The sequence below is a fragment of the Aphelocoma coerulescens genome, chromosome 10, assembly GCF_041296385.1.
Source record: "Aphelocoma coerulescens isolate FSJ_1873_10779 chromosome 10, UR_Acoe_1.0, whole genome shotgun sequence".
NCBI lineage: Eukaryota > Metazoa > Chordata > Aves > Passeriformes > Corvidae > Aphelocoma > Aphelocoma coerulescens.
The window spans coordinates 15,515,777-15,536,315 of record NC_091024.1 but is presented as its reverse complement, the minus strand read 5'-3'; the positions used below and the strand labels follow the sequence as shown (position 1 = coordinate 15,536,315).

At 38.9% G+C, this 20,539-nt stretch overlaps 1 protein-coding gene across 1 annotated transcript in view; it reads left to right on the top strand.

The window, feature by feature from the left end:
• Positions 1-20,539, top strand: part of TRPM1 (transient receptor potential cation channel subfamily M member 1) — a 108,737-nt gene that overhangs the window by 62,033 nt on the left and 26,165 nt on the right. Inside the window, exons 5-14 of the mRNA XM_069026034.1 lie at positions 8,546-8,625; positions 9,363-9,558; positions 9,830-10,043; positions 10,758-10,882; positions 11,565-11,736; positions 14,158-14,332; positions 15,838-15,961; positions 17,714-17,786; positions 18,604-18,704; positions 20,234-20,407. Coding sequence (XP_068882135.1) covers positions 8,546-8,625; positions 9,363-9,558; positions 9,830-10,043; positions 10,758-10,882; positions 11,565-11,736; positions 14,158-14,332; positions 15,838-15,961; positions 17,714-17,786; positions 18,604-18,704; positions 20,234-20,407 — 1,434 coding nt within the window. The remainder of the gene's footprint in view (positions 1-8,545; positions 8,626-9,362; positions 9,559-9,829; positions 10,044-10,757; positions 10,883-11,564; positions 11,737-14,157; positions 14,333-15,837; positions 15,962-17,713; positions 17,787-18,603; positions 18,705-20,233; positions 20,408-20,539) is intronic.

The following is a 20,539-nucleotide window of genomic DNA, read 5'->3' as shown; positions in this document are numbered from 1 at the left end:
TAAGCATAAGTATTTAGAGTCTGCAGGAAATAATTTAAATCTTGACTTCCAATGCTTTTATAAGGGTTTCTGAAATGTTATCAGAAATAATTTTGTGCAAACCCTGCAGCCCAAGAGTTTAAATAGCTGGAAATTCTCTTTTGAAAATTACAGAAAGCAGCAGGGAATAAAATGTGTCTGATTGTGGCATACTCTAGGAAAGGTGTTTGGTCTTAGCTAATGACCAGAAAAAAATTGCTCTACTGAGTGTGAAATTAGCCATAGAAAGTTGCAAATTTTCAACAGCTACAACTCCTTAACAGAATTCTACCTGAAGAATCTTGCTGTAGGAAAACTCTATGTGCTGCAAATTAATGTTAATTTCTTCAGGGACAGGTTGTCTAACTAGTGTATTGCATACCTATTTGCAAAAAATGTGCCTATTTACAGTTTGCAGAAGAGAGAACTAAATGTTTATGGTATCTTTTCTCAAAATATGTATTTGTTCAGCATCTTCAGAATTTAGAGACTTTTGAGATATGCATATATTCTTTATATTGTGATTATAGAAATGCTACTTCGTAGCGATTTTAAAGTGTGTTTTATTAATGTGCATCTCAGTATGCCTTAAGTACTGGCTTTTTGTCACCCCATTTTGAAAATGTCAGTATTACAAATTCTTCAAGCCCAGCTGTTCAGTGTGCTTTGCACTTCAAGTAGCATTAATTACAACTGTGCACTTAAAACAAACTCTCATAGATGAGTAATATTCCATGCAACACGTAGTCATTTTCCTCAGATGTTTTACATTCATGTTTTGCCCTGTTTCCTAAAGAAAAAGGTCTTAAACCATGCTATTATGTCATCTATGAAAAATAAGCATGTTTAGCTGATGTGCCAGAAGTTGTACAGTTTTCTCTGAACTAGGAACTTATAATCTTATATATCAAAGATGTGCTTATGCTTTTAGCCCCTTTTCCAAACAGCCAGCACATTTTTATTATTTTTACTTTACTAGTCATTATTCTTAATAATGTGGACTTGAATGGCCCAGATCTCTCTGATGGAGGCAATATTCTAGTCCAAATTAATGTTATGTTGCATCTGCAGCACTAAGTGCAGGCTAGTCTTTTCTGCAGGCATGATTAACATCTATTGACACAATTTTCTAAACTACAAGTAACCAGGAAAATTAAACATGTGGGTAGTTTTAGTAAGAACTATTCCTAGTTTTGTATTGAGGGAAGTACCTTGTCATGTTGATCGTGATTTCATAAGTGTTGATAAATTGCACAAAGGAAGGTTTGCTGTTGAGGGTGCTGAATCCCAGGGGTTTTCATTATAATAGCAGTTTTGTATTTCAGGTCAGAATGGCCTGTACTAAGGGCTCATAGTTTAGAATAATTTAAGAGAAATAGCCCACAGTTTAGAATAATTTAAGAGAAATAGCCCACATGCAAATAATCTGGAAGCACCCTGACTTCCTTTAAAACCGTTATCTAGCAGAATCTTTATATTAGCCAAGACAGATAATAGTTACAGTACAAAAAACATTCCTGAGCCTTGTCAGAACTAGATACCAGGGTCATCTTAAATCTTTAAATAAGAATTATGAACAAAGTATGTTACAGAAGAAACTAGAAATTACCAGGCTACTTTGGCTAGTATAATGTCAGAGGCTGCTTACCGTCTCTGCCTGCTCATCCATTCTGCTGTATCAGACCTCGTGAGGATGGTCACTTGCAGGCAGATAGGACTCCACTATACATAGGTAAAGTTGCTCACCACTTCCCATCTTAGTGTCTTGGTTTGTATGTAAGATCTGGGAGTAAAACTGGCCTATGGAGTGTCTACAGGCTGAAGGTTCTTTGGGGAGAAAAGTGCAGAGGCTCAGTACAGTTTGGTGTTTGTGTTCCCCATCTCCCAAGCATCCAGAACAGAAGGGCTAAAAGCAAGAGGAGGGATTGGCAAGGTATTAACAGAATTGGAATAAGTAACAAATGGAGATTAACATTATTGTTGGCATGTCTTCCCTGAAATTTGGTACAGTAAAGGAAGGAACAAACTACTGCAGGAATTCTTTTTGCTTCCTTAAAATGTGGTAGCTGTGGTATGTAAGGTTGTCAGTGAGTTTCTTTCTGTATGCCACACAGAAAAATTGCGTACTGCAAAACTACGCGAGGTGTGTTCTCCCCAGGCAAGCACTGAGCCAGGCTCTGCTGCTGTACACTCCAAATGGTTCTTTAGGTTGCCTTATTATAGTTTCATTAGCTGTATAGTCGCATTAGTGCTGGGCTGTGCCCAGGCAGCTGTGCCTGCTTCTCTATAGGACATGAGCTCATCCAACACACTTTGCTCCTGTGCCTTCATGGTCTTTGTGCTGGAGCTGGGGGTCTCCACCATTTTGTAGCGAGCTAGTCTGCTGTGGTATTGAGGCTCTAGCTGCTTTTCATGTTGCAAAGCCTCTGGAGAAGTGCTGTGTATCTCTCAGAGATGCAGCAGAAACATCTTATATTTGAAAAGAGAGCTTGTTACTTCTTACTTGCACACTTTGCAGGCTGTGTCCCTCAGTTAATGAACATGGAGAGAAAATGGAGTAATTTTCTTGTTGCAGCAGATGTTTGCTGTGCCTCCTCAGGAACACAGAGCGTAATGAAGTCATGAGAGCTCATTACAGCTCTCTGTGCAGTGTAGCACCATTTACTGCTCCAGCAGCAGGAGGGGTTTCTGGCCTCGGTTTGAAATAGCAACATTCCTTGCGTTGCTTACAGACACCACCATCCTGCTTGGTGTGCGTTAGTCTCTACCACAACTTTTTCCCTGACAAAGTTGCTACAAGAGCATGGGTTCAAACTGAACAATATGGAAAACACAGTGGGATGACTGTCTTGAGATTATATATAAAATTTGATAGAACTCTATCACTAAGAATTGTCTCAAGCAAATAGTGTTTTATTTGAAAGAATCTTAAAACTGTTACAAATCCCTTCTTGATGCTCTACTTATTAGCAAAAAAAGATAAGAGATCCTCCTATTGGGTGCTGTTTGGTACTTCATATTCCAGTAATTACTAAAGCTAGTCTTAGTTGTACAAATAGCTTTTTGATAGAGCTCATGCAAATGAGAGTTTTGGAAATTTAGTAGATTCATAGACTTGTTGCTGTGTTCTGTAGTTGGGGACATTGTTCATGGCTCTGGCTTCTTCGTAGCATAACACAAATTTAAAATAGCATTATGGTGTTATGCCCTGTACTTACATCGCAATGAACAATTTTTCAGTAAAATCTCACCAGTTTGTGAGTGGCTATGGAATTGGCTATTAACACGCGTCACGTAGTTTGGAGGATTTTTCTCCAAGCAAGACCCTGTTATTAGGACAGTCATTTATTTCTAGGTAGAACTAATCACCTGAAAAGTTAATTAGTAGGGCACTTGGAAAACTGTTCTTTCAAAGTGAAGAAGGATGATGGATAGTGTAATTGGGATGTTGCATTTAAAAGCAGCTCAAAATAGAAATTGTTCTCATGTCAGGGTTAAAGTTCCAGATAACAGATTCTGCTGATATAACGATTTCTTTTTTCACTCAACTGTTACTCTTACATGTGCACAGGAGTGCACATGCTTTTGATATGAATTTCATTCCACATCCAGATTACTTCCCCCTCTCTCACTATCTCATCAAAGCAAACATCCCTGTGCTCAAATCTAGCATAAATATCCCAGTTTAATTCTGTAGAGCATACTAATTTTATAATTGGGCAGCACAGCTGAGATTTGATTTCCCTGGTGATACCAACTTTTTTGCAGCATACTGCGGGCCATAGGAGGATTACCTGAAAAGTTGGTCAGATGGTGTTACTAGGGCTACAGATGAATGTTTCCATAAATGACAACAATCAATCCACATCTTAACAACATGTTGGTCAAAGTAATTTGTATTAGTCCACAGATGTAAGCTCTGCTGCCCAGCCAGATCAATTTTTGTCTTATTCTGTGCTTGATTTAGCCTGAACAGCTCTGTCAAACCCTGTATTATGCATGACATACATTTGCTTGGTCCCCTGCCTACTCCCTCAGTCCATTTGTGCGCCGGGCACTGTCTGCCGTGTCCAATCCCTGTCCATGCTCTAGGCACCTGCTGTTCACATGCCTGCTTGCCTGCTGACCAGCTGTGCCTGGTCCAGGCAAAGCCTCTCTGGAGTGCAGCAGCTGTGGAATATGTGCTCTTTCCTCGGGCCCCAGGTGCCTCTGAGCTGTGTGACAGCGGAGACTCTGCAGTTACAAGGTGAGGCCAAAGCCTCGTCCCATCCTGTCTCAAAGTCAAGCAAGCCAAGCCATCCAGCAAGGATGTGATTCCCTCTTCCATGGAGCAGCACTCTGGGGGTCATGGGAGTTCAGAGAGCTCACTACTGCTTTTAGACCTGCTTGAGCATGGGCTTTGGATCTACTTCAATGACACTACTGACTCTCATCTTTGCCCCCCTTTCACTCCCCAAATTCTTTCACTTCCTTTGCTGCTCATTATGCTTATCACAATCACTAAATACTGTGCTGTCCTGCAGCAGTATATCTTTACTTAAATTCACAGCTTCTGGTGACACAATGGCATGTAAGAATTTGTAGCATGACATTTCCGTTGGCTTTCCTCTCCTGTGTGGATTCCCACCTTGGAGTTTAACCAGAGATGTATTTATTGGTCCATAGCCCACCTGTTGCTCTTGCATAAAGCTGCAGTGAAACAGGACTGCAGGTTTTATTTGATACAGCCTGAAATTCAGGTCCAATACTTGTTCGTTGAATAGTTGGTTATATATGAAGTGAAATATGTAAAATTAATGTTAATTTAGTAAAAAACTGATACCGTCTATGTGTGGGAGTGAGAGAAAATTCTCTTCAGTTGCTGCAGCCCTAGACATGCTTCTTCCTCAGAAAATAGTGTCATTCATTTGCAATAGTCAAAGGACAATTGGTCTTTGTAGAACTAGTTCTTGTGTTTATTAGTGCTTATATTAGCAAGGTGACTAGTGGTTTAGGGTCTTGATTTTGTTACCCTGTGATTTACAAACCAGATATACTGATTTCCTGTCATTTCTGCAGGAGGGTACTTTTTTAATGCTAAAGACAACTAGCAAAACCATATAATGAAATAATATAAATCCAGTATTAATTCATGCTGTTTCTCAGCAACATATTGATTTCTAGGCTGAAGTACAAGAATTAGCAGTGGTTTGGTTTTGTTTTTATCATAATCTAGAAGACCTGTTGCCAGTTTACATGGAGCAGAACAAATATACCACTGAAATCTGAAATATGTTTTTTATCAAAACTAGGTTCTAATTAATACATTCAGGATTTGCAGTAACAAGCAAGTTTGAGCTTCACTATTATCCACAAGTTGGGATCTGCTTTTTCTAAATTTGCTTAAGAGGTGTATGGAAAACACTGTGTATGGAAACCCACTGGCTGTTGGTCTGAAAATTGTAGCTGATACATCATAAGCTTTTAACAATTCATCCATTCCAAGGCTGCTAAAAAGTGGGGTTTTTTTCCAAACTCACAAGAGACAGTATGTGTACTTACATCTTTCCTCAAAAGACCAAGAGCATTTCAGTCCAGAGAGAGAAATGTACAGAATCTGTAAAAAGTAAGGGGAGAAGGTGCCCATTTTCTGACAGTTAATGTTTCTGCTCAAGTATTTGCACTGGATTATAATGAAGCTTTGGTTAAGCAGATTAAACAGACAAAAGCAGTGAAACTTCAAAGGCTGACCAAATGTGCTGAGGTTTTTATTTCCCCAGTCTGTAGTGCCTGCTTTTGCCTTCCTCTCATTAGCACAGAAAAATAAGCCAGTAGAGCATAATGTGCTGTCCCTCTGTAGTGCCTGCAGCGACTGGTTCCTAACAGGGTTCTAGGGGTGAGTATCGAAGGTTTTTTCCAACATAGCAGTAGATAATAGACCTCCTATGAGAGGGGTTTTAAGAGCAACTGCACAGCTGAGAGTTCAGCTGTTTGGAGAGCTCATTTTAGATACCAAGATGCAAAAGCTTCCTTCCAAACACAGATACTAAGTCTGTGACTAAACCCAATGGTTAATTAACTATTTTTACTTGGTCGAAACAGCAAAAGAAATTCTGTGCTTTGGTAAGCTACGAGGAATAAGGTAAAGCAGTATTCACTGTCATGGTGTAACAATCCAGATTGATTTGATGTTTCTAGGTTGCATTTTCCAGTATTCCCTACAGAACAGTTAAGTGTGCAGCATTTGTTACGGTTTTTGTTTTGAAGAGTGTTTCCTGCACTGTGGGATTGATTTGGGCTTTTGTGTCGCTTAGTCAAGGAGTTATCAGAGACCACACAGCAGTTGGAAGTTTAAATCAAAGTGAATATGTTTAGAATATACAAAATAATAAAACCTAAATTAATTAAAAATTTAAATTTATAATTTTAAAAGTACAGAAATTATGTAAGCTCTGAAACAGGTTCCTGTTAAGCTCATTTTATAATGTTAAAGTTCATAAACTAATAGGATATATTTGAGAAGTAACAACACTGGACATAGTTGTAAAACAGCAATGAATTTGTACACTGTGTGATTTTGGATTAATTTTGAAAAACTACTCTAATTCCAATCAAATGGACTGTTTTTGGGTCTCTGAATATTTTGAACTGCCTGAATACCTGTGAATTAGCAAAATCTTGTTCTGAGCAGGTAAATGGCATTTCTTTGATTTAATCACCCACCTCCACATACCATAGAGCCTCATGGGTCTCTCTGTTCGGGATGTTTTCTCTGGACTTTTCTAGAACTGGACTCTGATGCTAGAGAACAAAGGCATTCCATTTCAAATAATACTATGGCTAAAATTTGTCATCTTGTAAAAGCCTTGCCAGAAGGTTCATGAAAAGAACCTTTCAAATATTTTTGGAAGAAAGGCTTTTAAGTTTCATTTGAAGAAGGAATCTGTGGAGTCAAGACAGAAAAGCTGACCAAGACACACCCTTTTGATATTAAATTTAATGCTTTTTCCTTCATATTTTGCTACATGATCAAGCTCTTTGTGCTAAAAGCCTGAGATACATGCCTTGTCATTCAGAAAGCTGTAAAGTTGTAAGCTAAAGTTGAAGTTTTGTCTATGAGTTCTTAGCTCTTCATCACTGTTGTGCTGTACAAGATCCCGAAAAACTGCTTCTAAAATGACGTGAGATGGTTCTGCCTTGGTAAATCATCGAGATGAGAGTGGAGAACTGCAGGATCTCCCAGAACACTGACTGCCCAGACTCGTTCAGAGGCACCTGAGGGAGGGAGGTGAATGTTTGCGTACCTGGGCGCTTATGGGCACCCTTTTAATGCAGTATAAGCTTGGTTTGGCAACTTACTTGCAGTTACTTGCAATGACGGAACTTCAAGTAGTCCTCTATTATTTTAGACATAGTGGGGGAAATGAAGAAGCCGGACGGGAACTAACAAGTCAACAAAGGAACTTCGGAGACGGCTCTTGCCTCACATGAGAAAGATGAACTATGAAACCCTCTATTCATCATGCTGTAGCCTGTGCAGCACTCAGGGAGCTTGGCTGGTCTCTAAGCTGCTGCTAGACAGGCTGACAGGCACCTGCAGTTGACTTTCTTAGGTCAAAATCAGCAAGGTTTTTAGTTCTTTCTCTAGGAAAAGTCCCTTTCCTTTTTTTTAAGTCGGCCTGAAAGTTCTTGTGTCATTTTTAGCTTCTGTGTCTGCAAAAATTTAATTTCACTTCCATAGCAGAAACTAAAGCAAAACGTACAACATTTGCTTGCTACTTGAAAAGACAGTTTCATAATTCAAACTCAGAAGAGGCAATTTTATCAGCAAGGCAAAGGTATCGGTGTCATCAAATTGTGAGTGGTTTTTAACATTTTTCATTTCTTTAAAATTAAAAGACTCCTTTGAATTCACTTTTTAAAATTGGTTTGCAAGCTGTATAATAGGCCAACACAATTTGAAGGTCATTTTCTTCCTCCTGTTTCACAGATACCCAAAGAGTTTGTGCTTTTTCTGTCACATGGTCTTTCAATTTAAAAATGTCTCCTTCCGAGACACATCTCGTTCAGAGTAAGATGCAGTAGGAAAGACTGGAACTTGATTTACAACAGGAAAAAATTATTTGAGGAGATTGTTAATTATGAAGGGAAAGTTATTGGGGAGCACTTTCTGCATACAAAGAATAATACTAAAGCGTTATTTGGAGTAAATACTATTATCTATTTATTTCACAACTTATGCTGATTTTCTGCACTAGTTTGTGTCCCTTTACTGTTCACTGCAGTGGAAAGGAGCAGGTGCATTTTTTGGTAGACCTTGAAACTTCAAAACCATCATCTTTCTGTATAAGGGTTTTTACACACATTCGAGGTTTGAATTTTATCCAAGTCATAGAAAATTTACATCACTTCATGAGTAGATATATCTGGTGTTTAAAAGTCATGTGAATGAATTTAGTAGCTGAAAATAGAAGGTGAATGTTACTGTATCTGCCACACAGAAATGTATCAGTACATTTCTTTTTTTTTTCTTTTTTTCTCTTTTAAGGGCCAGAAGGCTTGGATAGAGAAGACCTTTTCTAAAAGAGAATGCATCTATGTAATTGCCAACAACAAAGACGTTACCAGGTAACATTTGACATTTTTGTTTCAACATAGAAGCTTAATACCAGAGAAACTGAACTTGATTTGCATTTAGATGTGTGAAACCCAGTTTAGTCACTGCCCCTAAAGGGAGATGACAGGGGAACAAAAGCACAGGTCATGCTTGCACTCAAATCTGCACAGAGCCATGGGACAAGTCACACAGAGATGAGAAGGCTGAGAGCAGAGAGGTAGTGAGTTGTTAGTTCCTAGCTTTGCAAACTGTAATAAATTCCTACTGAATTCTGAATGCAAGGGTGCAGTGAAGTGGCACCATCCTTCACAGTTGGTATGATACTACCAATAACAATAGCAGATAGGGGGATTTGATTTCTTAGTCCAAATATTAACATGTAACTCCATGGGCTAGCTATGTATTGTGGTCCAGCTTGTGTGGATAACAGAGCAGTTAATGTCACATGCAACCTGTCACTTCTAAGTAAGAAACAGGTGGTCAGTGCTCCTGTTCTACATTCTTCCTCCTTGCCTGTGCTTTTACCTAGAACATCTTTCCAGTGCATAACACAAGTGAAGTGTTTTTTTTAATCTTTGTGTGTTAAGAAACACCTAAGGGCTGTTAATTCTGACATATATGCATATGTGAGAGGTGTGTCTATGATTCATGTACAGCAAGGCGTGGGCAGTTGAAAGCCTAATTTCTGATTTATCTTTTTTTTATTGAAGATACTGTTATCAAAGTCACTTCAAATTTTAACTTACAGGTGCTGCTGTGGCCAGCTCATTAACCAACATATTCCACCTCCTCCAAGTATAACAGCTAATAAAAATGGAGAAGAAACAAAGCAAGTGGAAGCTCAGCCAGAGAAATGGTCTGTTAGTAAACACACCCAAGCATACCCAACTGATGCCTATGGAAACCTGGAATTCCAGGGAGGAGGACATTCAAATAAGGCCATGGTAAGGGGCATAGGGTACTCTAAGGTATTTGTTCATCTGGTGTGTTAGCTCAACAGACTCTTGAGTTATCTTAGCAGTAAAAGTAATAGCAATTCAAACTCCTGCAAAGATTCTCTTTCTGTTTTTCCTCTCTTCTGAAGAAATCCAAACGTAGATTTGTTTGAAAGTGGTAGAACGCTCTCTTCAGAATGAAAGGCAAACAAAAACCATTCTTTGCTCAGACAATTTACAGAGCAGGTTGAGTGGTAACATTACACATTGCTCTTTGCAGTACATCCGTGTGTCATATGACACTAAACCAGATTCTCTGCTGCATCTCATGGTGAAAGACTGGCAACTGGAACTGCCCAAACTCTTAATCTCTGTCCATGGAGGCCTCCAGAACTTTGAAATGCAACCTAAATTAAAGCAAGTGTTTGGAAAAGGTCTGATAAAGGCTGCCATGACCACAGGAGCTTGGATTTTCACTGGTGGTGTTAGTACAGGTAAGCAATTGCCATCAGTTTTAGTTTACTTAAGAATTCAGTGATGTTCATTCACTAATCTTTCCCACAGGCAGAGGATTTAAGTCTACATGAATGAGTCATTACCCACTAGACCAAAAAAGGAGCACTGTAATCATTTGTGTTAATCTCCTACCCAGCCCAGACCGTAAGATTTTCCTGGGTCAGTATTGATTTGCATTACTTGGTGTTTCCCCTGAAAACAAATTTCAGCCTTGGTTTCAGTGGCAAGGAATCTACCACTAGTTCTAAAACACTGTTTTAATGCTTGGTTATCCTTGTAATTAAGAAGTTTCCAACTCCAAATTTGCCAAGCTTTAGCTTCTTGTGGGTTTTTTTTGTACAAAGATCTTTCTATTACTGGAAGTGTATTTCCTGATGTCATGGTTTGTGTCCACTGAGCAACATACGTTGAGATGGACAAGGGTACAGATTACACTGTGGCAAGTTAGTAACTGTGTAAGTCTTTCACAGACTTCACTGAATTCAGCACAATATCGTGAGAAGGTAATAGGATTTACACACAACCATTACAAAATAAAACCATGGTTTTGTCTGCATTGCATGTTCTACTATAGAGATACCAGTTTAGTAGTGAAAGCAGCCCAGTAGCTCTGTGAGAGGCAAGAAGAAAATTCTGTTGTTTAGTGATCAATCTAAAGTGCCAAAAATGAATTAAATTAATTGTAACTATAGGTGTCATTCGTCATGTGGGAGATGCCCTGAAAGATCATTCTTCCAAGTCCAGAGGACGAATATGTGCCATAGGAATTGCACCGTGGGGCATTGTAGAAAACAAGGAAGATCTAATAGGAAAAGATGTAAGTGTTTAAGGAAACAGCTGTGTAACAAAATACACTGTTAATATTTCTGAAGTATTACTTTTTTTCCATCTCTAAAGCATGCCTAGAAGGTGAAATTGAACAATTTCTTGAAAAAAGCTGTTGTTTGAGTATATTTCTCAGATTGTCATATATGACCTCAAAGTAAATATGGAGCTAGTGAGGTTTCCATTGCTTTCTTTAGTAAAGACCTCTCTGTGGTGCCAGTTTTGTGTAGTAACTTCAGTGTGGCACATTGAGACTTCTATAAATCACATAAGGGCCTTTATGTGTGCAAGGCTGGCATTTATTATAGACGGGTACTCTGGAGTGGCATATGAATTACTAGGAACTCCAAATGAGAATGTATTTTGTAATGCACTAAGAGGATTATGTAACAACACAGTGTATGAACAAGGAGAGCACATTAATGAGCTTAGGGGAACATGCAGGGGAGTGCACAGTGTGACTGTCATCCTCCAAAGAAAACAGTGCTGTCAGGAGTTCAGATTTGGAATGTAAAAGCAAGCTCTGTTTTTAATTCTCCTCTGGTTTTGGTTATAAAGGTTTGCTTGGGTTGCTTCCTCAGAAGACTCTGAGTGTGCCTCTGTTGGGTGGTGGGGGCATTTTCCCATTTGATTCTTAGTTCTAATCCAGGTGCATCTCTCCTCTTCACACACAGGTAACACGAGTTTACCAAACAATGTCAAACCCTCTAAGTAAGCTCTCTGTGCTCAACAGTTCCCACACCCACTTCATTCTGGCGGACAACGGCACATTAGGTAAATATGGAGCTGAAGTAAAGTTACGGCGTCAGTTGGAAAAACACATTTCCCTCCAGAAAATTAACACACGTAAGTACAAGTGGGGCAAATTGTAAACATAACATCTTCAAGGAATGGAGGGAAGGAAGGCTTGAAATACTTAAAAGTATGGAAATTAAAGGCTTCTTCCAGCTCTTTCCAGTGGAAATGTGATCAGGACTGTGTGACTGAACTAGAATATGAGCTGTCTGATAAGTGGTGAAAGAGCCCACATCGAACAGGGCAGAAAAAGCATGGAGTAAGAATTGCATAAAGGGATGAAGAAAAGTTGACAAATAATAGTGAGGAGAAGCTTCAAAGCAGTGAGAATCTAAGGGAAACACAAAGAATTTGTGCACTTCTAGGCTAGAATTCATAAGCATCAGTAAACACACAGAATGAGGGGATTTTTTACAGTTCCTGTTTACAGGAATCCTATGCAGCCCAGTGATTTCTGATTCTGAATGTTCACATGAGCATTTTATTTTCTCTTTTATATATGGATTTGTTTCATTTGAAATACCACACTCAAAATTCTTTGATCTTCCTGACAAACTTTTCAGGCATTTTGATTTTTAATGACAATCAAGATGATTTCACCTTAATGCTTTCATATTTAGAGTTTTGCCTAGTTTTAAAAATGCTTATGGTTATTATGGCCTCACTAAAATAATTTTCTCGAACATTGTTACTTAGAAAAAAATTCTTTTAAAAGACGTGTTTTCATCGACATGCAAAAAAAATTTTTTAAAAGGTGAAATAAAAAAATATAAATTATTTAAAAATATCCTCACAACCCTCATTAAAAATGGTCCCAAAAAATGTTAATATTCTTTGAATTCACACTTCAGTTAAGAGATACTGGAGAATTGACATCAGTTCTACCAGTTGCCTTTCTTACCTCTTACAGGTGCCTCTGTAAACTGTGTAGGCCTGTGAAGATAAGAGAAAACAAACATCCAGAGTGGCAATTGCATTGAACTTCACAGAAGTTTCTAATAGGGTCTAAGTGCTCTTACAGGTAGAGCAGAAAAATCAAGTAAGAGTGCCAGGTAAAGCTAAAAGGCACAATTAGAGATTAGCCATGGGTTATCCAAATGTTCTGGGAAGTCTCTAAGTACTTCCCTCTGCCAGTGGCAGAAACAGCTCAGGAAAATGCTGCCCCTTGCTTTTGAGCATGGAGGCGGTGCCAGGTACTGCTGCCCATAGACAGAAACAGCTCACCTTAGCCTGCTTTTGTCATCTTTGTCTTCTGCAGAAGTGCTGGCAGAGCTGTGAGGTTGTAAAAGGGAGCATTGGCTTGGAAGATCAGGAATTCAGGGCCCAGAGACAAGATGTTCTCTGTCATTTCTTGTAATACCACTGGGGCTTGGGGATATTGACTCCAATTTAGGTAGTGTTTGATTTTGTCATGAGAAGGGCAAAGTTGGGAATACACAGAGAAACCTGTTGTGTGAAGGGCTGCAGCACACCTGCTAGTAACAACATACAGGGAGTTGTTTTGTTTCTTTTTAATCACTCCAAGCACAGGCACCTCTGCTGGAAATCTCAGGAGGAATCACTAAAGATTTCATGGACACACAGGCCGGCCCATGCTCTGTGACTCCTCCTTATCAGAGGTGGGGTGTACTGGCAGGAGGAAATCAGGAAGCTTCTACTGTTACTGTGCATGGTGTTCCTGTTCTTCAGAGAGGAATCAAGGTTGAAAATATGAACGTGTTCTCAGCCAAACAAAAAAAGTGCATCTTTATAAAGCGCTGGTCATTTCACAGATTAAGAACTGAATTCAAATGCTTATGATAGTGGAATTAGTCAGCATTCAGGTAATGTTTTGTCCTTCATTTCCCCAAGTTTCTTGTGACCAAGGCTACTGAGACCATGTGACCTGTGGGCTTCCCTTTGTCATCCTATGCCTGGAGATCACAGTGAGGCAGGGACAGCAAAGGGATGCTCAGCTGTCGTCTCTTCCATCGGCCAACCATTTCAGCCTCATGATAAAAACACTAATTTCATTTTTTATGTTAGGAATAAGCATAGGTATGTCACCTTATTGAAGACTTCCCATAGGTAACCCATGAAGAGTTAAAGCATCAAAGGCAGTAGCTGGGAGCCATCTGAGTAACAGTGAAGCTGATGAAACAATAGGACAGCCATGTTAGCTGCTATATCTGTACCTGGTGTCTGTCAAGAGAAATCACAAACATCCACCAACACTGAGTGGATGAGTTATCAGTATGGAGCTGATGTAAAAGCAAGGGCAGAGAGACATCTTACTCTTTTCCTTTTGGGGCCATGAAACAGCTTATGGATGTTTTTCCTCACATTGGCCTTGAAATGGCCATCATTTTTCATAAGGGCTCTGGTTTGAAGTGATGCTCTGACACAGAAATCACATCCACTTATCTCAATTTCTTAAGCTATATTTGAATGACACTCCTTTTTTCCTTGTTTCTGTCCTTCTGTTTTTTGCAGGACTGGGGCAAGGTGTTCCTGTAGTTGGGCTCATAGTGGAAGGAGGTCCCAATGTGATCTCCATTGTCTTGGAGTGTCTGCGGGAAGAACCCCCTCTCCCAGTTGTGATCTGTGATGGCAGTGGGCGAGCATCTGACATTCTGTCATTTGCACACAAGTATTCAGAAGAAGGAGGGTAAGGTTTCAAGATCATCACCAAAGCTGTGTAGGACTATATGCTTTGCTTTCATAGAGCTTCATTTAAAAAAACCCTCAAGGACAAAATGCTGCTAACAGAGGCATTCTGCTGTCAGTCAGCTTTTGTTGCCTGTTTGATCTTAGCCCTGGAGTTAATGAATAGAGGTTGTTACCACTTTGAATGCATGGGATGGTCCTTCGAAATGAGCTTGCTCTCAGTCAGCACACTGTTGTACAAGCTCCATCAGGGTTTGCTGCACTATACTTGGTGCGGGGTTGGGCATGGTAGAAGCAAGGACAAGTTCCCAGGAGTAACTCTTTTCCTCAGGCCAAGACTGAGGTTAATTAGTGCATGGATTTGCAAAATCTGTGGTGCTTGATTCTGCTGTGTTGTGTGAATGAACTTCATTGTCCCAGGGTGCCAGACCAGCTGAGGAAATGTTGGACTTCCTTCACTGTTTTGCTTTTGCCTTACAGGCAAACACCTAGTATATTGTCTTAATTAGGATATGGCATACCTGTCTTGTGCTGAAGATAGACCCTTTTTACTTGACTGAAGTTGAAGCTTAGCTTGGATTAAATACTAAGCAGACAAGTAGTGTTGCAAGCAGTGTGGATGTTACTTGCTGAATTAGGAGAGCAGCTCTTACGCTGGATTTTGTTGGTGTTTAGACATAGCACATATTCAATTGCACCAACAGTATTTATGATTCAGCAACTTTCTTTTCCTTTCTGTCTAACAAGGTTCCTTAGTTTAGATCAAACTTTGCTCTTTTTTTTAATCTTTCTTATTCATTCTTCCTGTAAGCTCATAGGCAATTGAAAGAGCTTATCAGGATTAGTCTGTCTGAGATGCTCACTGCATGACTTTCCCTCCCAGTGCATATGATGCAGTGTCCAATTTTCTTCTCCAATAATTATGTTAAGATAAATGTGTTCATCTAGTAAGGCAGATCTATAATGAGAATTTTTGTCAGTCCAATCATTTTCTCACAGTGAACTTTGAATTTTACTGAATCTCTCACAGACCTGCTAGTAATGTTTGCCATAATCTGAAAATACGTGTGTTTTATTAGGAAATGGAAGGGCTGTTTCATATTGCTTTGGGAGATCAAGCATTTCTGACCTTTCTAGGATGTTTTCAGTCTAATTTCTTTAATTATCTTTTGGATTGTTCATTTGTTTCTCAGTTGGGTATTATGAAGTTTCAGATGCACTAGCAAGTTTAGTCCTCTGTTTGAGACAATAACCAAGGTGATATATCAGAAATGTGAAGTATTTGGGGGTTTTTAGCTATATGCAAAGGGACTTGGAACATTTAGAAGCAAAGGTAGGGATCCTGTAAGGCCTAGTGATAAAATCCTGAAGACTGAACTTGTTAACAGAAGTGTATCTATGATATATAAGAGGAATACCTGTATATTATTGTTTCCTGAACAGCAGGCCTTCTGAATATCTATTCATTCTGGCAGTGTCTTCTTTTATGTCTCATTTTTCATTCAGGATAATAAATGAATCTCTTAGGGACCAGCTTCTAGTTACCATCCAGAAAACCTTTAACTACAACAGGAATCAAGCTCATCAGCTGTTCATCATTCTTATGGAGTGCATGAAAAAAAAAGAACTTGTAAGTTTCCTAAAAGTAGTTCACAAAAGTAATTTCTATGACCAAACTTCATAGAGTACTTTCAAGTGCAGTTTTCACAGGGTTATAGTTTAAACTTTTTTTTTCCATGTAGCTCTATTAAATGTACACATTCATTCATAAGCATAGGCCAAGAAGGGATTCCATCTTCTGGAGAGCCTCAAAAACAAATTTCTTCCCCTGTGTAAAATGGTAGGAATCTTTTTCCACAGACTTCAGCAAGGCAGACTAAGACACTGAGATAATGCACTAAACCCAAGATCAGCTGCAGAAAGTAAAGATAATTGAAGAAAAGGTTCGTAGGAGCAGGCAGCATTTAGAGTGCATCAACACAGTTTTGGTTTTCTGACATAGTTACTCTTTAACAGCCTTTCCTTCCTGGAAAAGGGACTTTTCAGGCCTTTCAAAAGCAACTGAAACATTGTGTTCCTGAAGATCCCACCCTTTCTTGCTCCTGGTTTGCTGCAGGTCTGCTCTATGTGCTGTACCACTCGCTTAGGTTCCTGCCTGTCTCCCATATCCCAGCTGCAGAGAAAAGTGTGCTCAGGAAAAGAAAGTCTTTGATATTCACATCTGTGATCTGGAAGCAGTGTATTGAAATTGTGTTCACTGTGCCTTTGCAGGCAAAATGAATCCTTGAGTGTTTGACTAATTGTTTCAGTGAATTTTTATAAATATGAAGCCAACGTGAGTTCCATACATAAAACTTCATTAGAAGTAAGGTTGGTAATAAACATGACTCTGATAAGCTGACTGAAACAGAGTCAGCCTTCCTAGAAAAATTGGTTGAGAGAAGAGAGCCCACAGCTGCCTTCGTCAGACTGTCTTGAATTTAAAATGTGCATCAGAGCAGGCCTGGTTTACTCAGCAAAATTCAGACACTGGCTGTGCAGCCTAAGCAGATTTACAGTTATGGTTTTCTGTTGATAGTTTTGTCTGTTCTTGTTAATTAGTAATGTTTTTTCTATAGTTTTTCTAATGTCATGTAGCTTTGCATTTATGCAAAATATATTCTAACTGTTGAGAAAATTACTATTCTCAATAATTAATGTGAATAGTTACTTTTGGAAAATGAAGCATTTGGGGTTTTTTTGGTCTGCATTCGGTATTAACTTTGTTAACAGAATATTTGGTTATTCTGCTTCTAAATTATGAATCTTCTAATAGGTAGTTAAATGGCTAAGATTTACATTAATTACTATTTTAAAAACCATTGAATTGTAATGGACCGAACAAAGCAAATGGGACTATAAATAATTGCTTTTCTTTATTTGGTTCTATGTTTTTGATTGTCATATGTAATACATCCTGCAGCTAAAAAATATTTGAGTGTTATCATCAATAAAAGGAGGCTATGATAATTATCTTGGGTAACTAGCAGTTCCATTTCCATTACTACTGGAAAGTAATAGAACCATCAGAAAACAATCAGTTCTGCATGGCAGTTTTGTCACCACTTTTTAAAATTCACAGTTTGGTGAAGATTTTCATCAAGTGTGTCATGCTTACTAATGCAGGGATATTTTAGGATAACATCATTGAAAGAATTTCATTAAACACTTTAGCAAAAATTAAATTTCAAAGAAAAATTTAGCGGAACTGTATTTTTTGAAAAATCTTAAGTTGTAGGAAATAATAAGGGTGCACCATTCTGCTCTATTTTCTATCCACATGTTTAGTCTCTCTCCTTCCTGTGTTGTAATTTTGTGTGTTTGGTTTTGTGCTGCCCTTTAGATCACCGTGTTCCGCATGGGCTCCGAAGGGCAGCACGACATTGAGATGTCCATCCTAACTGCTCTCCTCAAAGGTGGGTTTTCCAAGCACTTAGGATGCACAAGAAGACATTCCTATACTCTTGAGGTTCACTCTTCGTGTTTAAATCTTTGATTTCTTCACTTGGATTCTGACAAGTACCTGAACGTGTTTGGTTCAAATTCAGATTAGTGTGAATCATAAAATCTAGATTGAAAGTTTTGTGTGGCTTTCCTCCCCTGAAAGCCTGGGATGAGAGTGTTGCAAGAACTGTACTGCTGATATTTTAGCTCATTCTATTGCAGTTCTAGCATACATTAATAAAGTTAGGGAAAAAAAAGTGGGAAGATAAAAGGCTACCTGGATTTTTCCAGATCTCAGATTGTTCAGTTTGAACCTTAGAGCAATAGGATAGGCTCCATATTTATTTGAGGTTTGTTATGTTTGCTGAAACAACTGTTTTCTGCCTGAAGGTATATAATAGTTGATACTTGCTCAGTATGGGATCACTGGAGTCCCCAAAGCTAAGGAATAAAGAGAAGAATTTTTACACTCTTATCCACAGTATCAGCCAGAAGAGCTGAGAGGGGTCTTTTAGGAGAGTTAAATGTCTGTCTTTAGCATCAGAATAAAAGTCTTTGTGGAAGCTTTAAAAAAAGGGGGAGATAATCTCATTAATCCCTTGGAAATTAGGATTATGGGTTAAATGGAAGATGCTATAAATTGATTTGATGAATCCACTGCCTTGTGGCAGAATTATTGATGGTAGTATGATGTAGAGCCAGGCTTGCTGTTTTCTAGTTATTGCAGAAGGTTGTCCAGTCTTGTTTCATCATGTGTGAAATATGAAACATCTGTGTGTTTCTCTTTAGGTACCAATGCATCTGCTCCAGACCAACTCAGCCTGGCTTTGGCCTGGAATCGTGTAGACATTGCACGCAGCCAGATCTTTGTCTTTGGACACCACTGGCCAGTAAGACAAAGTTTTCTTTGTCCTTTTTGTTTGTCAGTACTTCAAATTAAGTCATGTAATATTTACACCTTGGATTTTGATGCTGCACTGGCAGCAATGGTGAAACACTGCAATTCATCTGCATAACTAAAATCCTCTATTTAAGCCACTTTCACGTCTCACTGTATTGATGTTCTTTGCTTTACAGTGTGAGCTATCTGATGCTGAATTACTGTAAAGTGTCATGAGGAAAGCAGCCTGAAAGGGGCTGTAAGAATGAGGGAAAGAATTTCAGTGGGTTTTTTGCTTAGTCGTCTTTCTTGAAACCATGCAATAAAATGACACTCAAAGGAATACTATTCATGTGCATACTGTGCATAATGGATAGATTTATTTCATTTGGAAGCCTGTATAATCAATTTTTTTAAAATGTTGCTGCATATGCAGTTTTATTCCTTCGCTTCTAGTAATGTGATGATTTCAATATTCAAGCTTCATGAAAATGCTCTTACAGAGAGGATTTAATAATCCTAAAGATTATGAAGTATAACTACTACCAAATGTTTAATTGGATGGAGTGTCCCAATCTCCATATTACTGTGGTTAGATTCAGAGGCTCCACCAAGAACTGAAGCATGTTACTGCTTTGGCCTGTTTCATACTTCTACTGTGCAGCAGTTTGTGGAAGCAGTACCAGCCAGTTGGGATTCACTGTCATTCCAGGTTCATAGAGATTGCTTTCAGACTAGCCTTTGCTGCCACTTGGCAGTTGCAGTTTTGTCCAGGCTTTTGAATGGATTTGTGGTAGTTGGGCAGAGGAGAGTTTTTTAAGACTATTAAAACCCCAGGAAAGAAACCTTGTTAAAGGCTTGGTCCCAATAGCTGTCGGTGCAGAGCACGGGTAGTTGTAACTCAGTTTTCTTGTCTGTGGAGTTTATGTAACCTAAGCATCATCTGGAGCAAGTTAAGCCTCCAAATCACCGACAAGTAGTGTGGTGAATGTGTGCCTCTGCCCTGGGAAGATAGGTTGGAAAGGGGAAGGACTTTTGGTGAAGACTAAAAGTGTGTCCAGAGGTATAAACAGAAATACTGTCTGCAGAACAGAAATGAACGAGTGAGTGGCTCTCCGTCCTCTCCTCTCTGCTCTGCAGTATGGATGCTATTTGGCATCATGCAGCATTCTTGCTAAACTCTTTCTGTCCCGCTCTTGTTGCTATTTATTTTGACAACTACTGCTTTCAGAGAGAGCAAAGGAACTGAAGTGTCCCAATCCTCTCACACTGATTTTATTTTTTGAGAGAAATCCTCCCCATTCAATCTCCTTCAATGCTTTGACTTTCAATGTTACTAAGTTAGACATAACTTAGTCTAAAAAAAAGGTCAAGCTGTGACTATGCAAAAAGACCATTAAACTTAGAGAAATTATCATTTTTAGTTGACTCAATGTAAGAAGTGGTGACTGGGGGGTGAGCTTGGTAGGAGTGTGCTCAATTAAATAGTTACTGTGCGATCAATTAGATTTCTAATACTTTAATGCATTATAAATACAGCCTTTAGGAAGCCTTACAGCTCCTGATGGTACAGCTCCTGAGAAGGAGAAGAAATCTCCAGTACCTCAGACTAAAGCAGGCAGAGGGAAAGGAAAAGGGAAGAAAAAGGGAGGAAAAGCAAAAGAAGAACCAGAAGAAGAAATAGACCCAAGAAAACTTGAACTCCTGAACTGGGTGAGATGAAAGTATTTGTATTAAAACTGTTGAAGATTTTTTTCATTCTGAGGTACAAAGAGAGAAGGAAAATACACACTTTCATTCTGTAGAACACTCATTTGCACATTTCCACAAGATCAGCAGTAGATT